At 44.0% G+C, this 20,547-nt stretch overlaps 2 protein-coding genes and 1 long non-coding RNA gene across 3 annotated transcripts in view; 1 reads left to right on the top strand and 2 right to left on the bottom strand.

Moving 5' to 3' along the window:
- Positions 1-1,411: 1,411 nt before the first annotated feature.
- Positions 1,412-7,053, bottom strand: LOC144104229 (uncharacterized). Its single transcript, XR_013308470.1, has 2 exons — positions 6,927-7,053; positions 1,412-1,581 (listed from the first exon to the last, which is right to left on the bottom strand). It is a non-coding gene; the product is annotated as an uncharacterized LOC144104229 (long non-coding RNA).
- Positions 7,054-14,246: 7,193 nt separating this feature from the next.
- LOC144103273 (glycerophosphodiester phosphodiesterase 1-like) lies at positions 14,247-15,643 on the top strand. Its single transcript, XM_077636037.1, has 2 exons — positions 14,247-14,391; positions 14,608-15,643. Exons 1-2 carry the CDS (start codon positions 14,247-14,249, stop codon positions 15,456-15,458), a joined length of 996 nt encoding a protein of 331 aa, XP_077492163.1. The 3' UTR covers positions 15,459-15,643.
- A 2,460-nt stretch (positions 15,644-18,103) lies between these two features.
- LOC144103980 (L-sorbose 1-dehydrogenase-like) overlaps positions 18,104-20,547 on the bottom strand; it is a 98,396-nt gene continuing 95,952 nt past the window's right edge. The window contains exons 11-12 of the mRNA XM_077636729.1: positions 19,830-20,049; positions 18,104-18,405 (exon numbers count right to left, since the gene is read on the bottom strand). Coding sequence (XP_077492855.1) covers positions 18,213-18,405; positions 19,830-20,049 — 413 coding nt within the window. The 3' untranslated portion in view covers positions 18,104-18,212. The remainder of the gene's footprint in view (positions 18,406-19,829; positions 20,050-20,547) is intronic.

Here is a 20,547-nt window from a genome sequence, read left to right as displayed (position 1 = left end):
GGCTTTCGTAAAGGATATTCCACAATAGATGATATTCACACTATCAATCAGGTGATAGAGAAATGCGCAGAATATATTCAACCTCTATATATAGCTTTCATTGATTACGAGAAAGCATTCGACTCGGTGGACACCTCAGCAGTCATACAGGCATTGCGTAATCAGGGGGTAGAAGAGCCTTATGTCAAAATACTGGAAGATATATATAGCAACTGCGCAGCTACTATAGTCCTCCATAAAGTCAGCAATAAAATTCCAATAAGGAAGGGCGTCAGGCAAGGAGACACGATCTCGCCAATGCTGTTCACAGCATGTTTACAGGAGGTATTTCGAGGCCTGAATTGGGAACATTTGGGAATAAGAATAAATGGAGAATACGTAAATAATCTGCCATTTGCTGATGACATTGCCTTGCTGAGTCACTCAGGAGGTGAACTGCAAATCATGATCAATGAGTTAGACAGGCAGAGCAGATTGATGGGTCTAAAAATTAACATGCAGAAAACCAAGGTAATGTTCAACAGCCTAGCAAGGGAACAACAGTTCACAATCGGCAGTGAGAGCCTAGAAATTGTGACGGAATACGTCTACTTAGGGCAGGTAGTGACAGCTGATCCGGATCATGAGAGGGAGATAACTAGAAGGATAAGAATGGGGTGGAGCGCATATGGCAAATTCTCGCAGATCATGAGTGGCAGTTTACCAATTTCCCTCAAGAGGAAAGTGTACAACAGCATAATCTTACCGGTACTCACCTACGGGGCAGAAACGTGGAGGCTAACGAAAAGAGTTCAGCTTAAGTTAAGGACAACGCAGCGAGCCACGGAAAGAAAAATGATAGGTGTAACGTTAAGAGATCGGAAGCGGGCAGAGTGGGTGAGGGAACAAACACGGGTTAATGACATCCTAGTCGAAATCAAGAGAAAGAAATGGGCTTGGGCAGGGCATGTAATGCGAAGGCAAGATAACCGCTGGTCCTTAAGGGTAACGGAGTGGATTCCAAGAGAAAGTAAGCGGAGCAGGGGGCGGCAGAAGGTTAGGTGGGCAGATGAGATTAAGAAGTTTGCAGGCAAAGGGTGGATGCAGCTGGCAAAAGATAGGGTTAATTGGCGAGACATGGGAGAGGCCTTTGCCCTGCAGTGGGTGTAGTAAGGCTGATGATGATGATGATGATGAGCTTGCGTGTGGTATTTTGCACCTCCTTCAAACACAATCTAGGAAGTGATAAAGTTGCATAGAAGCGAATTAGTGTGAAACAGTTTTAATTAAGAACCCAAAAAGGTACAAAAATAGCAAAAACAATCTACACATCAAATGATATACATTATGCATGTACTTGCAAATCGAATCTAATTTCCAATATCTAACTTCCGATATCAGATTTCGTAATCTGAGCTACGCAATAAATCCAAAATGAAAGTTCAAAGTTCACAAACACACTAAATCCGAGACATGCAATCTTGCCACTTTTTTTTAAATTTGTCAAGCTGCTGAAGGGCGCTGTGCACTTTTGGGTGGACTGAGGTGATCCTCCGGTTCAACTGCCGGCTCCCTTCCTCTGGGTTCATGCCCACTAGTTGCCTGAAAAGAATAAGACATATTAAGAAGCTAGATCATCCGAATTAAGAAGTGCAGAATTATAGGGCCAGTCTAAATGTAGATCCGCCTTTGCGCCACTTCTGTGGAAATAAGGGTTCATGTTAACATCATTTACATGGTTACACTAGCTTTTCAAGAAAAACCATGTATCACAAAACACAGAGGCAGAGATGCTGCGATGCCAAGAAAGCAAATGCCTCCAGCATTAGGCAGGCAACAGTAATAGCAATACTGCAGTTACAGCATTCTGATTTAGCATGCTTTACACAGCAAATTTCTGGTGCCAGAGATATTCCTTGTGCATGCTGTTGCTGCACAGCAGTACAGTGCTGTTGCTGCCACATGCCTAAGCTTCTAATTTTAAGAAAAAGTTTTGAATTCTGTGAATTCCATATGAAGAATCTGCAATATTCTCCGCAGCCTTACAGCAATGGCTCGCATGCCATCGCTTCCTTTTCTCACTGCTTCATGGTCCATGCGGCACAGCTCTGTGCTTGTTAGCAATTTTTTTCCTTCCATACTACTCAAGGCTCTTTCAGTGCCTTCTATTCTTTCTCAGTAGTCTGCACGGTTTCCTTTCCACGTTCCTGGCCACCAAAAAGTTGGCTTACTCTCGCAGCTCAATAGTCTGTTGGGAGAGCTCGCTATGGGTGTAAAAAAGTTAGAAAAAAAATTGCTCTGTATTTATACCTTGGATCCAATATAACGTGAGGTGCTTTCTAAAGCATATGATTTTAAAAATAAACTCGTGCTGCATTTGTGCATACATATACGGTAGTACTGCTTTTGGCAGGTGCCCATGCTGTAAACCTCATACAAGAGTGTGAGAGCATTGCTGCCAGAGCCGCAGCACTTGTGCTAGTTTGCATGAGCAGAACGGTAGCAAATATATCAAGGCATCAGCTGAACTTTTTTCATTGCCAGGTTGTACCCTTCATGATAAGTCACGTGACAAACAATAGCATTCCTATCGTTACGTCATCGTACTGATTACTGAAGGCACAATATCGTCCAGAAAAGATAATGTGGCTGCTAGCACACCATTGCACAGAAATGCTAAAATCAGGGGTTTTTTTTTTCAAAAACTAGGGATCTTACACATGACTAGCCAATGCAGTTGAGCTCTGATTTTAATACTGAGCCAAATGATTAATGTAGCTTAAGAAAGTTATTAACTGAGCCATAGTCACATAAATGCTAGCCTTTAAGATTTCAGGAAGGCCATGAAGAACTACCCTAAAGCACTATACACAATAAGCAGACAGGTTGAGCGCACGTGTGTGCATGTTGTCTTTTAGCACAACTCTTGCTGGGTGTGGAGAATAGAAAAAAACTAGCACATTTCCCAAGACTTACTTTGCAACTACAGCACATTAAATTACAACTCATCTCTCCAGGAGGGCCAGCTCAAGTGCAGTAAGAATATGAAAATATTCTTTCCTAGCCGCCTTGCTAAACTGCAGGCTTACATAAGACATGCCCAACATGAATTCAAGAACAGCAGATACCAAAATATTGCTTGCATGTTTTCTTTTTTCAAATCATGTATTAGGCATTAGTATATATGAATTACCTTGTAGTATTTCCCTATTGCAGCTAAATTATTTATAATCGTATTTTTTCTTGATGCTATTTATACTTCATGAACCGAACAATAGCCTCGACATGTGAGGAGTGAACTGCAGTATAATCACTGATTCCTAGTTATAAATCACTGTACATGTGTAGTACCCTCATAGCAGCTCCATGTTTGAAAACAGTCACTGCGGAAACCTGAGCATTTTTAAATCCACGTGTTACCGCCTGCTCTGACCTTCACTGCAGAAGCTATGCCTTGGACTCAATCATGGCATCTGTGATGTCACATGCAACCCATGAAAGCAGGGAAGCTGGTCTTAGAAAAAAAATTTCCATAGTCACAACTATGAAAATTCCATGGAACGTGTTTCTACACGGTGATTCCAAATATGTCCCTGAATTTTATAGACATCTAGTCCTTGTGCACTTATATGTTAAGTAAGATTTTGGAGAGAAACTAAGAAATTTTGCTGCAGAAAGCTTGCTGAAACGCATGCTATTATTTTTGTCTTGACATCGACAAAAGGTAAAATCATCCTGCCTATCATATAACTTGAGTTATAAGGTTCTTGTGTTGCCATTTTAAAAACAAGAATGTGTAAACATTTGCCTTCCCGTTTCTGAAATGGCAACTTCAAACACCAACAACTTAATTTCTATGATAAGATGATAATTTTACCCTTATTGCGTTCCCTGACGTAACTACAAATGAATGGCATGCCTTTTAACAAGTTTCCTCCAGCAAAATTTCTTACAATTTCTCTCCAAAATCTTGCATATTACATAACATAATGAAATTGAATGGCATATTTTCAATTAGCAGACAAAAACATAGTGAACAGGGTTTTTTACCTTTGGCTTTTTTTGGCTTTTGGCATTTTTTTTTTTGCTTTGGTATATTATTGGCCTTTGGTACCTTTGGTATTTTTTTGTCAATTTGATTATTGGAATAAGCCTGTGCTATGCTGGGACACACATTCCCACACATTTACTTTTCCTTTCTTTGCCATGTTCCTTGAACATGAGACACCAACATAAGGAAATGACAGATGTTTGATTCTTACAGAAAAAATCACAACTGTGAAGCATTTCTTTCATTTACGAAAGCCCTGTTATACTTGTTTCAAAGAACAGAAAAGACATCTTGAGGATGATTACAGACAGTTAAGCATCCAGACTGACAGCGAAATGTACCTCCAAACACTTGTGATGAACTTGAAAATCTAGCTAACGATGATGTTAATCATAACCAGGGTGCTCAAGTGCACGTGAGTGGCTGTTTCCTTATTCTTTTAGTTAAAAGAAGAAGCATTCATCACAAACAAGACACCTATAGAGGGTACAGTTTTTTAGTACTGAAGTCAAGGCATTTGCCCATTACACCTTCCTACATAAACTTCAGTTTGTTTTACCAGTCCATTGTCTTTATGCATCTCATCCTGAAAATGGTAGTACAAATCATGTAATCTGATAGCTAAACATAGAGATGCATATTACAAAAGTACGCACTTCAATACTATACTGAACATTTAGATATTATTATGCAGCTTCAAGAGTTGGCTATCCCGTAGCATTCACACCAGCAGAATATACGTCTCAAGTACACGAGCCTGAAATTTCATCTTAGATGTAGCACTTCGACTTACGTTATTAAATTGCAATATGGAACGTTATTTCCAATGCACCACATTACTCTTTCAACATAAATGGAAAGCAACGCGTCCTTAAATTTTATTGTGACCTCAAGCACAGCAAATGACAGCTTGGAAAATGCGAAATGAAAATCCTGCACAGATTTTCTTTGCAAAAAGTTGATGTAGGGCTACAGAAAAAGACTCCGAATAAAGTGTAGCCAACTTGACATCATTCTGTAATTAAACCACATTGCCTGGCAGGTTGTCTTAACACAATGGTGAAACATTGCAATGGCATGCAAACAAAGCAAAGAAAGGGCGTAGCACTCCTGTACATTAGTGAATCAGTGCGTTACATCCACTGGTCTCCACTAAGGGGCTGAATGATGCAAAAGATGCCTGAGCATGAAGTCACTGTAAGTGAATGGGCTTGTCCCAGAAGCCAGCCTTTCACAGTACACTGAATGGGACATCAGCAAAGTTCTGAGGTTTCCATTTCGCATCATTCATTACACATCTCGTCTTTCCGTCACTTTTGTCTTTTTTCACAACAATGCGTGGTTGTTACGCCATCAACTATGCAAGAAGACTAGAAAAGTTTTTGAGAAAGACATTTCAGGAAGAAGGGTCCTTCAGAGTGCAACTGGACAACAAGTAGGAGAGCCGACGACATGACAGCGCTATAGGCAATCTAGAGCCTTGTCTCCTAGGCTCTGTGTCGTCCTGTTGCACTACAAAATACCCGTCTAATAATATGCACCACGAAGCCCAGCATGAAGTTTTGCTTAGTATTCAAGTTCTGATTTGCGTGATACCACTTATTATGTTGCAGTTACCAGGTTGCAAACGTTGATTTTTATTGTCATGTAGTAAGTGGAAAACTTCCGCAGCTAGCCAACCACTTTGCCAAGTTGTATTCTTTCGAGCGAAGCCGACAGAGGATGTACCTACTACCCAATGTGACGTCAGTGGCGTCCTGGTACACGAGGGTATCAAGTACTGCTTTGTATTGTAGCAGATAAAGTACTATGCCTGAATGGCTTTTATTCATGGGGCTTGGTGCAGTTGGCTTAAAGCAGCGCATGTCCTCTATCACTCTCTCCTGTTGGCCATTTCTCTCGCGCTGCACATATCTAAAATGGCACATGCTGCTGTAAATATTCATCGTTCTCACAAGCCGTTCCTTTAGCTCATGACTAGCCCAAAAACTATTTTGCGTGCTTCAGGTAGGTGCCGCTAGATAAACTTGGCTGTGCTATAGGCATGTCCGGTAGCTAAATGAACGCTTAAAGCAATAAACATCTTCATCCACCATCGATGTCAGGAGACATCGGCTGTTTGTAACTTCTAGCGCTGTATATTTGGAGTATTTAAAATCGAGTGGCTGTTCAAAGGACGGGTGCCCTGGTTTCTGTCATCGTTCGCCTATTCTCTGCTATGCGAAAATTCAGTTATAAGATGACCTTAGCCTCATTGTCATTCTACTAGTACTCCATTGCACTCTGAAGAAAAGAACGCAGAGTGCTATGCAAGCACCTCTTTACCGCAGCATTTGCATGGATATTTTCCTGGATTTCCCTGAAACTGAAAGGTTTGACAAGCAATGCTCACATTTCTCGTGTTCATATTTCTTATTTCTGTGATACAACAGCAGTTGCCACCAGAGAGTGGCATAAAAACTATGTACGAAAGGATGAAAGCTGTGGTTGCGTTCACTGAAAAGCACAGCAGCCTTCCGTCTTCTGACACAAGCCATCCAACTCCCAGTGCCTTCACGTATGCTCAGCTCACATGAGAGAATGTGCCATCCAGCCACCTAGTGAAGATTAGTAGTTACTTTCTTTTTTTGTCCGTATGCCACTGCACTGTTTCACCGTGGTGTTAGACCAACTCGCCCATCAGTTCGTGTTATTAAGGTTGTCAAAGTATGCACAAAATGCACGTGCACATTGAATCGCAACAATGTCGAGATGCTCCAGGAGGGATGCCAGGCATATGCAGTTTACATGCTATTTTTTCCTCACGTCTTACTGAGTATATACTGCAACAGTCATAAAGAGATAGATATGATAAAAACTTGTCTACACACAATAAGAGAAAAATTTATGTGGTTACCTCTGAATGAATTCCAATGTGGCTTGCACTTCTTGATTGTATTTCATGTTGAGACAAAAGTACGCAGCATACAGGGTCTCCATGGCGGCCAGAAAGCTCAGTCCTTCAAAGCACTTCGCTCCGTCGAGTGTCACAGTGCACGTACAATCACAGTCAAAGATGCTTGTGCCTGAAAAGAAAATTATCAACGACTACATCAAAAACTGAGTTCGGATTAAATATTAGCAATTGTGGAGCAATTCGTTTTTTTTAATGCTACAGCTCAGAAGAATAATTTTTAGCATGATAATATGAACATGAGGCATACAAATCTTTCTCACATAGCTGGTCGTCAGCACAGCTCACAAAAAAAATATGACGGCACCTCTATGTAGATGCAAATGCTAGACACTGAAGGTATTTATAAAGCAACAGACAAGAGCAGATGGATGAATGGCAATGCATGCGATATTTTCTAGAGATGATTCTCAAGTTAATATTATAGGCCACAAACCTGAATTTTATAGCTACACTAACAAGGTTCTAGCAGCGGGTTATGCTGCCAGGTACAATCTCAAAGAGAAGACTGTGGAATGCGGATGGTTAATTTAGCTTGCTGGGCATGCCTCATAAAATTCTTGAAGCTGCATTGAGTCTGACATACAGGGTAATTCACAACAACCTCCTTTGTTACCACACTCTAATTCTTTGTGATAAATGAGGTTTCATACTTCCATGCTTTTTTAGAAGGTTATACTCTGCTCAAATCATCCAGAAAATTATGAAAATCTTATGAAGTACAACCACCATTGGTGTAGGAGGCAGGTCACTAATCAGTTCAGAAACACAGGTTGACGTCTGTGGAGGTAAGAAGCCATCATAAGCAGATGAATATAAGGAAACTGCATGTTCAACACAAGAGCACACAGGTAACAACTGTGCTGAAGAATCACAGGAATAATGAACACCTGGCTAATTGCAGCAGCAGGACTACAAAAAGGAAAGTTCACAGCTTTTTGCACTTTGGTAAACTTTGAGGTGGTGCCCATAAAATTCTACTGGAACAATGACGCATGTTAATTGTTAATTTTTCGTTGCCACTGGCTACAATTTCTGTGAACTCAAATGATGGAGCAAGTGCTCTAGAATTTTACAGAGATATGCGAGTTTCATCTATGGTCATAAAGCAGAAATTATGTTAATGCTGAGAGGCTACCGAGTATCCATCCCCGCAATAATCTCACCTCAAAAACACTAAATAGGAACTCTGTCTTTTCCTTGAAGAAAATGCCCAGCAATGGGAACACCCCACTGAGCAGAGCTTTTGGACGGCCCATGTCCTGTGCTGCCCTGTCTGTCATAAGGAGCCATTGAAGTGCCTCGTCTCCCTTCAGGCTCTGTCGCAGGAATGCATACAAGACCTCGAGGTCTGCAATTTCTTGATTGGCATCACACTGGCATCATACTGGCATCACACAGTGTACTGGCGGTTCTCTATTTTACCCTTTTTAAATTTGGCTGCAATGGCCAGGAATCAAACCTTTGAACTTGTTGACCTTTGACCACTCACAGAGTTGTGAGTGGCACTCCATCCCATTATCTTCTCTTGTGTGTGTTTTTGGCGCCTTTAAATAATTACAATGAGCTGCTTTAGCAAGGACATGTGGTTTGCTGCGTCCAACATAGTGGCAGCAGAAGTCAATTATATGAGCAGGATGCAGCTTTGCTTTTTGTAGCTGCCTTTGCTTAATTTACTTTGCCTTATGTCAAGCAGGTGCAGTCATTTGAAAAACGCTAATAACAGCAGCCAAATTAAAATAATATTGTGATAGTAGATGTTTTTCTTGGCAGAAATTGCTCCAGATCTCTTTTCAGATTATGACTACACTGGCATTTCTCGTTACACTCAACCTGCTTTCCACTCATTTCTGTAGCACTTCCCTTTCTTCGAAATAGAAAAGGATACAATCAAGTTTCAGATGACAGTATGCCAAACTCTAGCGCCGTTCCTTTTTTTCACCTTTAATTTTTTCTCTGAGAGACGTCTTGGTGCAGAGAACAGTATAGCAACTATCACGCTATGTTATAATTTTACTGGTTTTGCTTACACAGCTTGTCCACATGTACAGTCATACACAAAAGCCTGTGGGTTGCAGATTCGTGGCAATAAATGTATTCCTGTGTAGCCAGGCAAAGCACGGCAATGAAAAGTACACACACATGATGACATATGCGTGCTCCATTTGCTGGAATGAATAGCTGACTTTCTAGCGAGGTAATGCAGAATTTTTTTTTTTCGGCCAATCTGCATCCTGCAAACTTTTGTCAATGACTGTACAACCATCACATCGGAGCTCTGGTGTCATAGTGCAGTAGCAGGGCTCTTAATCAAAACTCATGGATCTTCTCAATATAACTAGGTGTAGTGGCTACAACAGTGCAGACAACAATACAATGCATCCTTAGCATGCAGTTTGCTTGCTTCAAGACTTACCAGTCATGAGAAAAAATTTATTAAACCAGAACTGTTTGTGCACATAGTTTTGTAAATACAGTTAAACCACTACAATCCACCACACTAAACAGATGCTGTTGATCACTTGACCCCATCGTTAGCCTAGAATAAACTTGATGCTCAGGCTAATGCTTGCTTCAAGTTATCAATTATACTGATAGCAAATCTAAATTACTTCAGAATTAACATGCCTGCCCTTTGTCTACATCAGGGTATAATAAGAATGCATATTAGTCAGGTCAGACCCATAGCTCTGCATCACTCTACTGATGCAAAAGGTTTGCATTCTGTGCGATGCCAGTGCCTGCATATTAAAGAATCCCAGATAGTTGAAATTAATTGGGAGCCCTGCACTCAGGCATCTCTCTTAGCCCATGTGCAGCTTCGGGATCACAAGCCATACCAGCCTAATGAATGCAAAGCAATGTGTAACAACACACTTCAATGCACACTCGAGAAATGTTATGTTGTCAGCCTCATCTGTGAATCCTCTGAGTACCAGGGCTTGAAATTTACCTTGGCCAGAAGATAGGTGGCGCATGTGCTTATGGATAGCGACAGAGTGTTGCATGCACTGAAAGCATCATACCTGCATTGAAAGGATCTGGAGTGAAAGCACAGGAGCCAAGTATGAATTTGCAGCCCAAATTGCCACCAAAGTTTTCTTGCATGTACTTAAAGCTTTCCTCATCAAGTTCTGTGCCGTCTTCAAGAAATACCTAGGACAAAAAAAGGACATTTTAGAATGTGAATTTTTAAAGCAAGGATCCATACAGTCTAGCAGGCTGGTTAACGATCTCGAGGCTAAAGGGAAGATGTGGATCTTAAAAATGAAAATGTTTATTACAAGATATAACGTAATGAAATTAGCTGTGCATATGTAATAGTTCCTTCTATTTTCGAACATATAATTAGTTTCAGTACATCTCAATCGGTTTTCATATTATGGAAAAATAACTGAAGCCTAATTAGGTAATTTCTTACAGGTTGTTCAGACACTTTCCCTCAACCATGCAAAGCTATGCTATTTGTATTGTTATTGAGGTACAACATCATACAGAAATGTTCAATTTTGTTAAAGCATCATAATTACGAAATATAATTAGGTGACATTAAAATTTGATATGTTCGACTGAGCTACAAAAATATAGCATAGCTCCATGGTTCAGTTCTTTCTGATCTCGACAGTATAAGTTTAATTGAAATTGCACCACAAAAGCATGATGAAAACATCTGTAAGGGTAATCAAGTTGGCAAAAACACGAAGTGGAAAAAACTGCATTTGAGATGCGCATGCCAGGCACTCTAGAGGCCCTTGTAGAGGCCCCAGAAAATGGCAGAATGCAGATATTCCTAGAGAACTTCCCCATACTAAGTATTACTTAAATGTAGGGAAGAGCGGCAGTTTTCAAACAAGAGCAAAATGGTGGCCATTGGATATGTGGTTCTGCCGCATTTTGCCCAGAAATCACCATTTCAGTGCATTAGTGGCATCAAATATGTCATTTTTAATTTGGTAGCTGGAGGTCAAATAATCATGACAATATAGCGCAGACAAGGACGACGAAACAATATGATGGCAAAAACGCCGTCTTTCAAGAAAGTTTACTGCAAACCACATCAAATATATACATACATACAAATATATGCTAAAATAAACTGATGACCACTTGCTTTGAACATGTATAGCAGACCTACCAAAATGACAACTTTGGTCCAATACACAAAATTCAAATGTTATGCTCATTAAATTTTTCTGGTGCTGGCGAGAACGGTGGTAGAAGCCGCGTCAGAACTTGAACATTTATTGTGCCAAACACAAAACAATTGAACACTTGGAAATTAAGAAGTGGAAATATACCAGTAATACAAAAATGGCAACCCTTATTCATTAATTTTAATTAATGAAATACAACCAAATTAAACTATTCAGTTCAAATCTGCATTAGCTATTATAATTTACTCAAGTTCTCTCATGGCCCATGCAGAGGCAGTAAGAGAGGGGAGTGAGCGGTTGCAAAGTAATACATAAGAACAATGCTGAACTGCAGGTTTTTCCAGGAAAAATAAATGCACGTATATATTAAAATATTGCAACATCATTATACAGGATTACGGGCAAAGGAAATACAGATTACACATTGCTATAAAAAATATGTCTTGTACAAAAGATACTAGGGTGAGAAACAAAACAGTGCAAGCCGCAGTATCATAATTGGCTCAAAATGTTCAGAAACAGTCGCAACAGCAGCAACCAACGACACCACAATGGCAAAACAATGTATAATTTGTATCAAGAACAAAAAAATAATGCTCAAACATGAAAAATCGGCTCAGTGATTAAATTCAGTGCATTTGGCAAAATATTTTAATTTAATTGTTTCAATTTGCTTGGAGACGAGTATTGCACTTCACTTAATTATTACATTAATTAATTACTGAAATAATGAATTCGATTCAGCTATTGCACGCACTTAATGACATGTTCAATTCTAAGAGATTCACTTGTCAAATGGTTTCACTTGTATATAGATTCACGAAATTATGCAAACAAATAAAAATGCGTACATACTGTCCTATAGCTGCCTCATCTGTCGAAGTAAGGATAAGGAGCGGATTACCTCCCAGGCGCAAAAAAAAAATGTAATAACGGTATGTATAGCATGTGCCCATCACCTTGTCACTTCAATACGGCGAATCGAAACCATGTGCGCCCGCGCTTCGCATGTATACGGTAACGAGCCACGATACTCGATAATGCTGTATTTCGAGCTGGCCAGGTTACTGATACGCCGATGCGAGGGCCATTTTGGGGCATGCATATATGTTTTCTTTGCATTTCACGCGACAGTACGCGCTAACTAGTTCGTATGGTTTCTTTTTCTCCTCTCGTTGCAGCTGCCAATCCCTACAGTGAGTTGTTCGCCGCGAAAACTGACAGTGCTGTCTTGACAATCGCAGCGCTGATAAAAGCTGAATGTATACATACCTTGAAAACGAGCAGCACTTGCTTTGTCCGGCCAAGAAATGCTGTCTTGTTTGGCACACAGTTGCAGTCGCCGTCAAACGACGTGCTGTTCGCGCGCCATTAGTTGCATCAGCAGCCGCGTTTTGTGGCACTCCGCGCTGTGTGCTGCGGCTCCAGGGGTGGTATCACTCCGCAAGACAATCATGTTCTGAAGAATAAAAGACGCTATTTGCGCTTACGAACAGCCTGAGAGTGCGTGACGCTTATAATAAGCGTGCAATCGCTCTGTGTAGCGCTGAGCATAATAGCACGAATGTACCAACTTTTTCGCACTTTAGTTGCACATTTCTGAATTGCGTAGAAGTTCCCGTTTCGAAACCGAAACTACACTTTGGCGATAGCGCCGACATGCGAGACGGGAGCCGTTCAGCTTTTCCCGTAGTTTTACAGAATTTTCTAACAGTTCGGTCCTTCACTTCTCACGCCCAGCAGCAGCAGAAAAACACCCGTGATCCCCCTGCACTTCCTCCCGCTACCTTCCTGACTCTTTGGTCTGGCTCTGGGTGCCCTCCTCAGGCCCCGGCCTTTCCTCCAAACTTGTTAGCAAGTACCAGGGACCCTACCGTATTCTTCAGCAGACATCCCTCGTCAATTACCTTATCGAACCCCTTACGCCATCCTCTGATCATCGCCGCCGAGGCCGCGAAATTGTCCACACGACCCGCCTCAAACCTTACTACGACCCCGCCGTCGTCACATCGCCCTAGGGCGCCAGGATGGCGCCCTTTCGCCCGGGGGGAATTGTAAGACTGGACACGGGCTTTAGAATCTTCAGAGGCTGGCGCTCAACGATGAAGACGAAGAGAAGCGCCGAACACACCGAAGCTCGAGCGCCGAATGCTCGGTCGCTCGTGCGTGCTCTGGACTGAACACGGTCTCTGATCTGCGCCTGGACGGTTCCACTGGTTGTTCGTGACGCTGTGCTTGTTACTGTGCTGTGCTCTTATTACTGTGGTGTGCTGTGGTGTGCTGTGTGTGCTGTATTAGTAGTGTGCTGTGTTCTTATTACATCAGGTATTTATTGCGTTTCACTGTCTTCATCTGTTTCCGCATTCCGTTTAGGAAAGCTATACTGTCTCCGCCGCTCTGCTTTGGCTCTCCGTCTCGCTGTATCCACTGGATAAAGTGACTGACTTTGGCACTTTGGCATTCCCTTCTTTTGAGCTGTTGTTCAGCTCACCTTGCACTTCAGGTTTGGAATCAGCCGAAGACCGGCTTCATCTATGATTTACCGGTTGCTGCACTACATGCTCCTGCAGTGGCCACATCCTTCGGCTCTTCTTTCTGGCATTTCCATCTGCATGTGTGGGCAACCAGGTTTCTTGCTCTTAATCTTCTCACCCTTTCTTCATTCGGCTGCAGCTAGAGCGGCGCTCCTCCGAACTTACTGGAGTTTACCCGAGTTACTCCGAGCTCTACCTGTACATAACAGCATTTTCTATAGTGACACATCTAGTGTCAGGGCACTAAAATCGAACGGATACTGAAGCGAGAAGCTAGCGCCACCACGCTCACTGGCGTCGAAAGGCCAGCTTGCAGACGCCTAACGCATATCTGGTGCTTAGATCTCTAATCTACAGTCGCTGACGCTTGCAACGGCACCGATTTGCACATGCTGCTAGAAAAAGACGGTACACGTGAAGAATAAAAGAGAATCGAGGATGAACGGAAAGCGCTGCGATCGTCCGTTTCTGTTGGAGTTGAGACAAATCCGGTCCTTATTTTACTCACGAAGAAAACTTTTCAGGGACCAATTTTTTTTCTTGAAACGTGGTCCAGGTTATATTTACTTGCAGGGATGTTAAGTAAATCCGGCTGCTGTGCCGAGATAATAAATTCACAAAAATATGGAGCAAACAGCAGATATGGTGCGGAGAAGAAGAAGAAGAAGAAGCACGCGGTGGGTCGGTTGCGTCGCCATCGCCAACTCGGCTTACTGCAAGGTAAAAATGACGTGCTTATAAGACCGCTCAGGCGCGATGCACCTCGCGAGGTCCACGCTGATTTGCTCCAGTGGGAGGCTTTCGGACCGTGGACAGCAAAGCCCATTTCTTCGGTTGTTTCACCGTAGCAGGAAATGGGCTGTCTCTATGTGACCGTTATCGCCACGGCTTTCTTCTGCCTGTACATCGAGCGAGCATCCATCCCGCGCGTTGCAGACCAGCTGGCCGCTGAGGTGATCCTCGGTGATGACCCGGCTCTGCCACCTGTCTTCGCGCATCACGGTGGGTTGCTCCGCTCAGCTAAGAACCTCGTAGCCGCCATCGGCGAGGCGAAGCGCAACGGCGCCTCTGGAGTCGTGCTGAACGTGACCACCACTCGAGAGGGCGTCGCGGTACTCTTCTGCGACAGCACCTTCGAGCGTACGTGGTATGGTAACCACGAAAACACGGTACACCTGCATACGGCGCACCTTGGCGATGTGGATGCAGCCAGCCCGCAGCCAACACTCCCGAGGGTAGACGGACGAGGGGAGCTAGCGCCGACGCTCCAAGAAAGTGTCAAGGAGTGCCTTCGCCTTGGCCTACGGCTCATCGTTCACGCAGATGATTTTGACCCACGCGTCTTGGTAGCAGTCCACGAAGTATTCACCGAGCGGCCCGAGCTGTACCGACGAGCAGTCGTCTCATCTGCCTCCCAGTGGTTCTTGTACTTTCTACGCAAGCGCAACCCGCGAATCGTCACGGCGCTGAGCTGGCGGCCGTATTCCATTGCGTACAAGGACACGGAATGCACCCACGCGCGCTTCCAGTCACTGCCTGTGCACTGGTTGGCGAAGACCGTCGACTGGATCCTGGAGATGACTATTCCCGGTGGCTTGGTCCTTCACGTGACTGGCGTCTCGGCCCTTATGATGCGCAGAGACACGCTTAGCGCCGACAGCGTGCGCACATGGCGCGCCCAAGGGCTTCACGTGATCGCCTGGGCTCCGAACCACACGGTCGGGACCGACTTCCTGCGCAAAGTCCTCAAGGTGCCCGTTGTCGTGGATGTAGTGCGGCAAGCGTGAGACGCCAGTCGCTTCCGGTGCAATGCGGCGACTAGTTGGCCTCATTTGGCAACATTTCTCGCGGCGATCACAATAGAACAGCCATTACCTGTTTACAAAAATGTGCTCTCTGCAATTCTATTGCTGAGGAGAAAGGCAATAGATGTTTACAAAGAATAAATTTGCGGTATCTTTGTGACGTGAAAAGCCATTGAATATTTTTGTGCGCATGTTGAACATATGCGATGACACCATTGTGTGCTGCAATAGTCCCCCAAGCTAGGAGCCATCTAGGACATCAGTGGGATGCCTTCAGCACGAGAGCGTTAGGTTGTAGAAAGGTGGATGCGTGGCGACAAGGAACAGGAAAGAAAACGAGCTAGCTTAACCTGGTGGGCAAGCTGACTACGAACGTTAGAACAAAACTCGCAAACATTTGATAGCGTGTATGGACAATCGGCGAGTAATTTGGGTTACTCTAGGTCACCGAGGCTGATTTAACACGTACTTATTATCTCCTCGTTCTGGTCCATTTGCGCCGTTCATTATGCTTAAACTTCACAAAACAGCCCTGTTTTTCGATTACTGCATTTCTATGACAGCTTAAAGTCGTGGTTTCAATTTTTTTTTAGTTTAGTGCTCATGAGCGAGGGTAATATGGTCTAAATATTATTAAACGAGAGTGGCTTAGAGCAGCTGTTTTCTGTAGGACGGACAGTATGATAGTTTTGTGGCACTCTAGACGGAGTGCTCAAAATTGTTTTAACCTTGATTTCTAGAATTTGTTATCATTCCATTCTATGTTTTGGGCACTATTGTAAACACTGTTGTAAACAGTTTTTGAAAGCGCTGCTTCTGACTGATAATATTTGCGTGCCGTGAGTTCCCACTTCAGGGAGTGAAAAATTTATTCAGTGCTCGATGGGTTATTACAGCGCATACGATTGTTCATTGTAGGGAAGAAAACAAAAAGCCACCATTCTGAGTCAGGTCACTACTGTAGGGTGGGTGAGTCAGAACCTTGGCACGGATAGTATATGGAGTTTAACTTCTGCAAGTTCAACATCAGCTATCAGGAACGCCGTTTTGGGCGGCTCAGGATTAAGTTAGAGCAATCTGGGTCTTTGAAAGGGCTCGGAAATCCACAGCAAAAGTGTGTTTTCCCATTTCGCAACCGGGATTCAATCTGATGACCTTGTTTTCAGCAGGCAAGCGACATAACCACTGAGCCATTGTGGAAAGTATACTAACTGCAGCCATTGTCGAGTCCAGGAAGTGAATGGTGACTTTGGTTGTACACGTAGTCATGAAACGAAACAATATTCCGCAGTCCTGCGCTTGGCTGCTCTCCTTGTAGCTGGCCCAAAGCTGTTGAAATCCAAACTTTTGGTTCAAAACCAAACGTTCGTTTGCCAGATTTTCGTCATGACGCCAAGTAGTCGCAGATAACAGTCGCTATACATTTTTGCCTCATCATTTCTAGCAAAATATAAAACTACTGTCGAAGCATCAGAGAAAAAATTAACTATGGTCTCGCAGCCAGTTACTTTAAGATAAAGAGTGTCTATCTTGGGTTCTGTTCACATAATTCGGGCAGCATTATATTCTTACCACTTAACGCGCATCAGCTTCTTCTCATTTGTTAGAGCGCTAGGCGCCCATCGCGATGACTCTCTTGCGAATCTTGTGCAGAATTTTCGGCATTATCAGAGACCAATATGTAACACCGCTTCGATGACTTGGAATCCGCGCGGACCAAATTCGCATAGAATGTTTCTCAAAGCGACGATGGCTTCCTGACTTACAGAAGTCATTTGGTGCCGAATTCTATTTTATTGCTGAGATAATTCTACGCTGTACATTCTTTTCACATTACAACGGCTGTGGCGCCGAAGGAGCAAGGTCCTGAAAAGTTCGCTGCTAGCTCTGAGGGCTGCAAACTGTTTTTAATGCATTCGGCAACAAATGCTTACAAAATGGGGTACCAAAGGGCAGTGTGACTATTCAGTCCTACACTTGTCCACCATTTAGGTTCAGTTGTTTTGAACTCCGCCAGAGACAAAATACTGCCACTTTCATGCGGCAGTCGTCCAGCTGCTACTTAATTTCGAAAAGAACAACCCTGGCTACTAGTACACCTTATTTGCATCCATTGTTTGTGTTTTCCTTGCGCTGTTTCGGCGTCTTCCAATACTCGCAGATATAAAGAATTGTCGCTCTCGTTTGCAGGTGATGAAGTTATTCTTGAGCAAACATTCGGCACTGTATTGCCAAACATGGCTCTGACACCACCAAAAGACGTTTTTTATGAATTTACTTGAACACCTTGAGCGGTAAGTGAAGTTCTCCCTGACGTTTGCTTTGGTTCATTGGGTTTAATGTTCCAAAACGTCTCAGGCTATGAAAGACGCCGTAGTGGAGGGCTCCGGTTAATTTCTGCCTTCTGGAGTTCTTTAACGTCCACTGAAATCGCACAGTACAGGGGCCTGCAGAATTTCGCCTTCATCGAAATGCGGCCGACGCGCCCTCGATCAAACCTACTTCTTTGCAATAAGCAGGCGATCACGATAACTACCGAGCCACCATGGCGGCTCTCTCCCTGATGTCAGTTGATGCTTAGCGGTCGCATTCGTTGCAAGTGCAGTTTTTATTACTTCACAGCCGTGCTAACGAACCTTTTTGAAATGTGAGAGCAGCCAGAGAAGAAGGTAACAAAGAATGAGCTTCCTGCGGCTTTGCGGACAGTGGCGTGGAGTCGTTGCTGGACACAGAGATTCACTTCCGGGGAGGCCAGGGCCAGAGAGGGGAAGAATCAGTAGAGGCGGAGGAGGAGGTGGCGTGGTCCTCGCGGATAAGCAGGGAACCCCTGTCGGCAATCATGTGCACAGGCACGTTCAGGTTGGCTGTCACGATGGTGGGCATCACGGATGCGTCCACCACGCGAAGCGACTGCACTCCGCCACGGACCCTGCACGCGCAGATGCGAATGAATGAACTCCAGAAAATTGGGGACAAAATTGCTCCGCCATAAGGGCATGACGCGATAGCCTTAATGCGTCCCTTCAGCGACATGAGGTCCTTTTTGCGTATGAGTTAGCAGACACAGACACTGTTCTTTATTTTATTTTATTTGTCATTCAATTTTATTTTTTCTGTGCAAGACGCAAAAGGCCTTCCTTTAACCAAGTTGAACATGGGTTCGGCAGTAGCCGAAAAGTATTGTGCCTGACTCACGACCCAAGAAGCAGCAGCTCGAGTGCAGGCTAGACCTTTTTCTTTCAATCGTTGTGGGGTGTTTCAGTAACTCGCGCAAGGTCATGTGACTGTGACATCTCAACCCTCTCAACCAATCTGGATTTTCACGACATGCCAACTACGAAGCCGGGTTCTCTGCTGAGCGGGATCCTTAACGATGTTGCGTTAAAAAGGTGATCGATGATATCTTGCCGTTTAGAACTAGTCATTGCCTTAGCATAAGGCTAAAGGCATACCACAAAGATTGTATAACACGAAATTGATGCCCAATGGGAATGAACTGGGTGGTGTGTTCAAGCTCATGAGCTGGCATAGGCGCCAAATGACTTCATAGGGAAAGTGTCTAAATGACTCCTCCTGGACGACCAAGAGCCTTAACTCAAAATTGGTCACCTGCTGCCTAAATAATTGTTGCTGACACTGTGTATTTTATTTCCTTCGAGGACCTTGACCGCCGTAGTGTGCGCAAAGGCGACTTGCTATGTACTCTATGTCAAAAGTTCAATGCGCAAAAGATTGGCTTCGGGATTATGCTCTTATGTCCCAACATTGCCACTCTCTTGAAGTTGAGACAGCTTTCCCACTCCGCCAAATGTTATGCCTTCCACGGATGCAACCACAGCCCCGTTACACGGCATAAAAGCAAACGCTTTGGGCTCTTTAGATTTCCCAAAGCTTAACAGGTGCGGACAAATGTAAGCAAAAAGCAGATCACGTTGTTCCATTTTCAGTGCAATCACGTCCTTCCTATCAGAAATGGGGAATCCTAGTCCAGCCACGAGAAACCACCGTGGTCACCACTATAAGCATGTTCAAACCACAACTTACAGTTTCAATTTAAAAACACGTAAAAAGTGTTCGACGGCAACAGTGCTCTTCGTTTACTTTTATCCGCACCTGCAAGTCGTTGCGAACCTTTAAGACGCGACTACTAACCAGTTAAGACATCCGCATCATCATCATCAGCCTGACTACGCCTACTGCAAAACAAATGCCTCTCCTATACCTCTCCAATTAATCCTCTCCTGTCACAACTGCGTCCACACTATTCCCGCAAACTTCTTAATCTCATCACTTTCTACCACAGGGGAAAATGGCTGGAAAACGACTGGAGGGCGTTTATGTTTGTCTGCGTACCTGAGCCTGCTGTCGACCACGGCGTGGTCGTCCTCTCCCATGGGACATGTGCAACACGGATGCCACACTGTCTGGGTGTGGTGGCGTGCCAGGCATTCGAGGTAGGGTTCGCTCCACATCTCGCCCGCCTCCTCGCAGCCCGGAAAAGGGATGTTCCAAAGCTTGGTGCCCAACTTGCCGAACGCCTCGGTCTCCAGGATATCCACGGCCTTTCGGGCGCCTGCAGACGCCACCGACGTGGACACGTCGTCATTATGTCCTTCCTGAAGCTATGGCGTATGCGGTTGTCGAACAATACCGGACTGTAGAAGGGACCGCCACTGTGGCTCAGTGGTTAGGGCGCTCGACTACTGAGCCGGAGTTCCCGGGTTCGATCCCGGCTGCGGCAGATGAATTTCGAGGAAGGCGAAATTCTAGAGGCCCGTGTACTGTGCGATCTCAGTGCGCGTTTAAGAACCTCAAGTGATCTAAATTATTCCGGAGACCTTCAATAATGCGTCCCTCATAGCCTGAGTCGCTTTGGGACGTTGAACCTCATGAACCAAACCGTAGAGGGGACAGAGTACTAGTGCTACAGCTTAGTGAGCTTTGTGCAGTTTCCTTTGACCAACACCCACAGGCGCTCACGTCATGTCGAACTATAAAAGATGATTTAACGCGGCGGAGCTCTCTTGAACAAGAGAAATATTGTGTTTGCAACCTGCACATGGTGTAATGT

The sequence above is a fragment of the Amblyomma americanum genome, chromosome 9 (assembly GCF_052857255.1).
Source record: "Amblyomma americanum isolate KBUSLIRL-KWMA chromosome 9, ASM5285725v1, whole genome shotgun sequence".
In the NCBI taxonomy this organism is placed as follows: domain Eukaryota; kingdom Metazoa; phylum Arthropoda; class Arachnida; order Ixodida; family Ixodidae; genus Amblyomma; species Amblyomma americanum.
This window is presented reverse-complemented; position numbering and strand designations above follow the sequence as displayed.

What these genes read in the sequence shown, in the direction of transcription:
- LOC144103273 (XM_077636037.1), top strand. Translation starts at nt 14,247, where the DNA reads ATGTTAAGTAAATCCGGCTGCTGTGCCGAGATAATAAATTCACAAAAA. An exon ending in CCAACTCGGCTTACTGCAAG is followed by an intron (nt 14,392 to 14,607) that starts GTAAAAATGACG and finishes CGCGCGTTGCAG; the next exon opens with ACCAGCTGGCCGCTGAGGTG.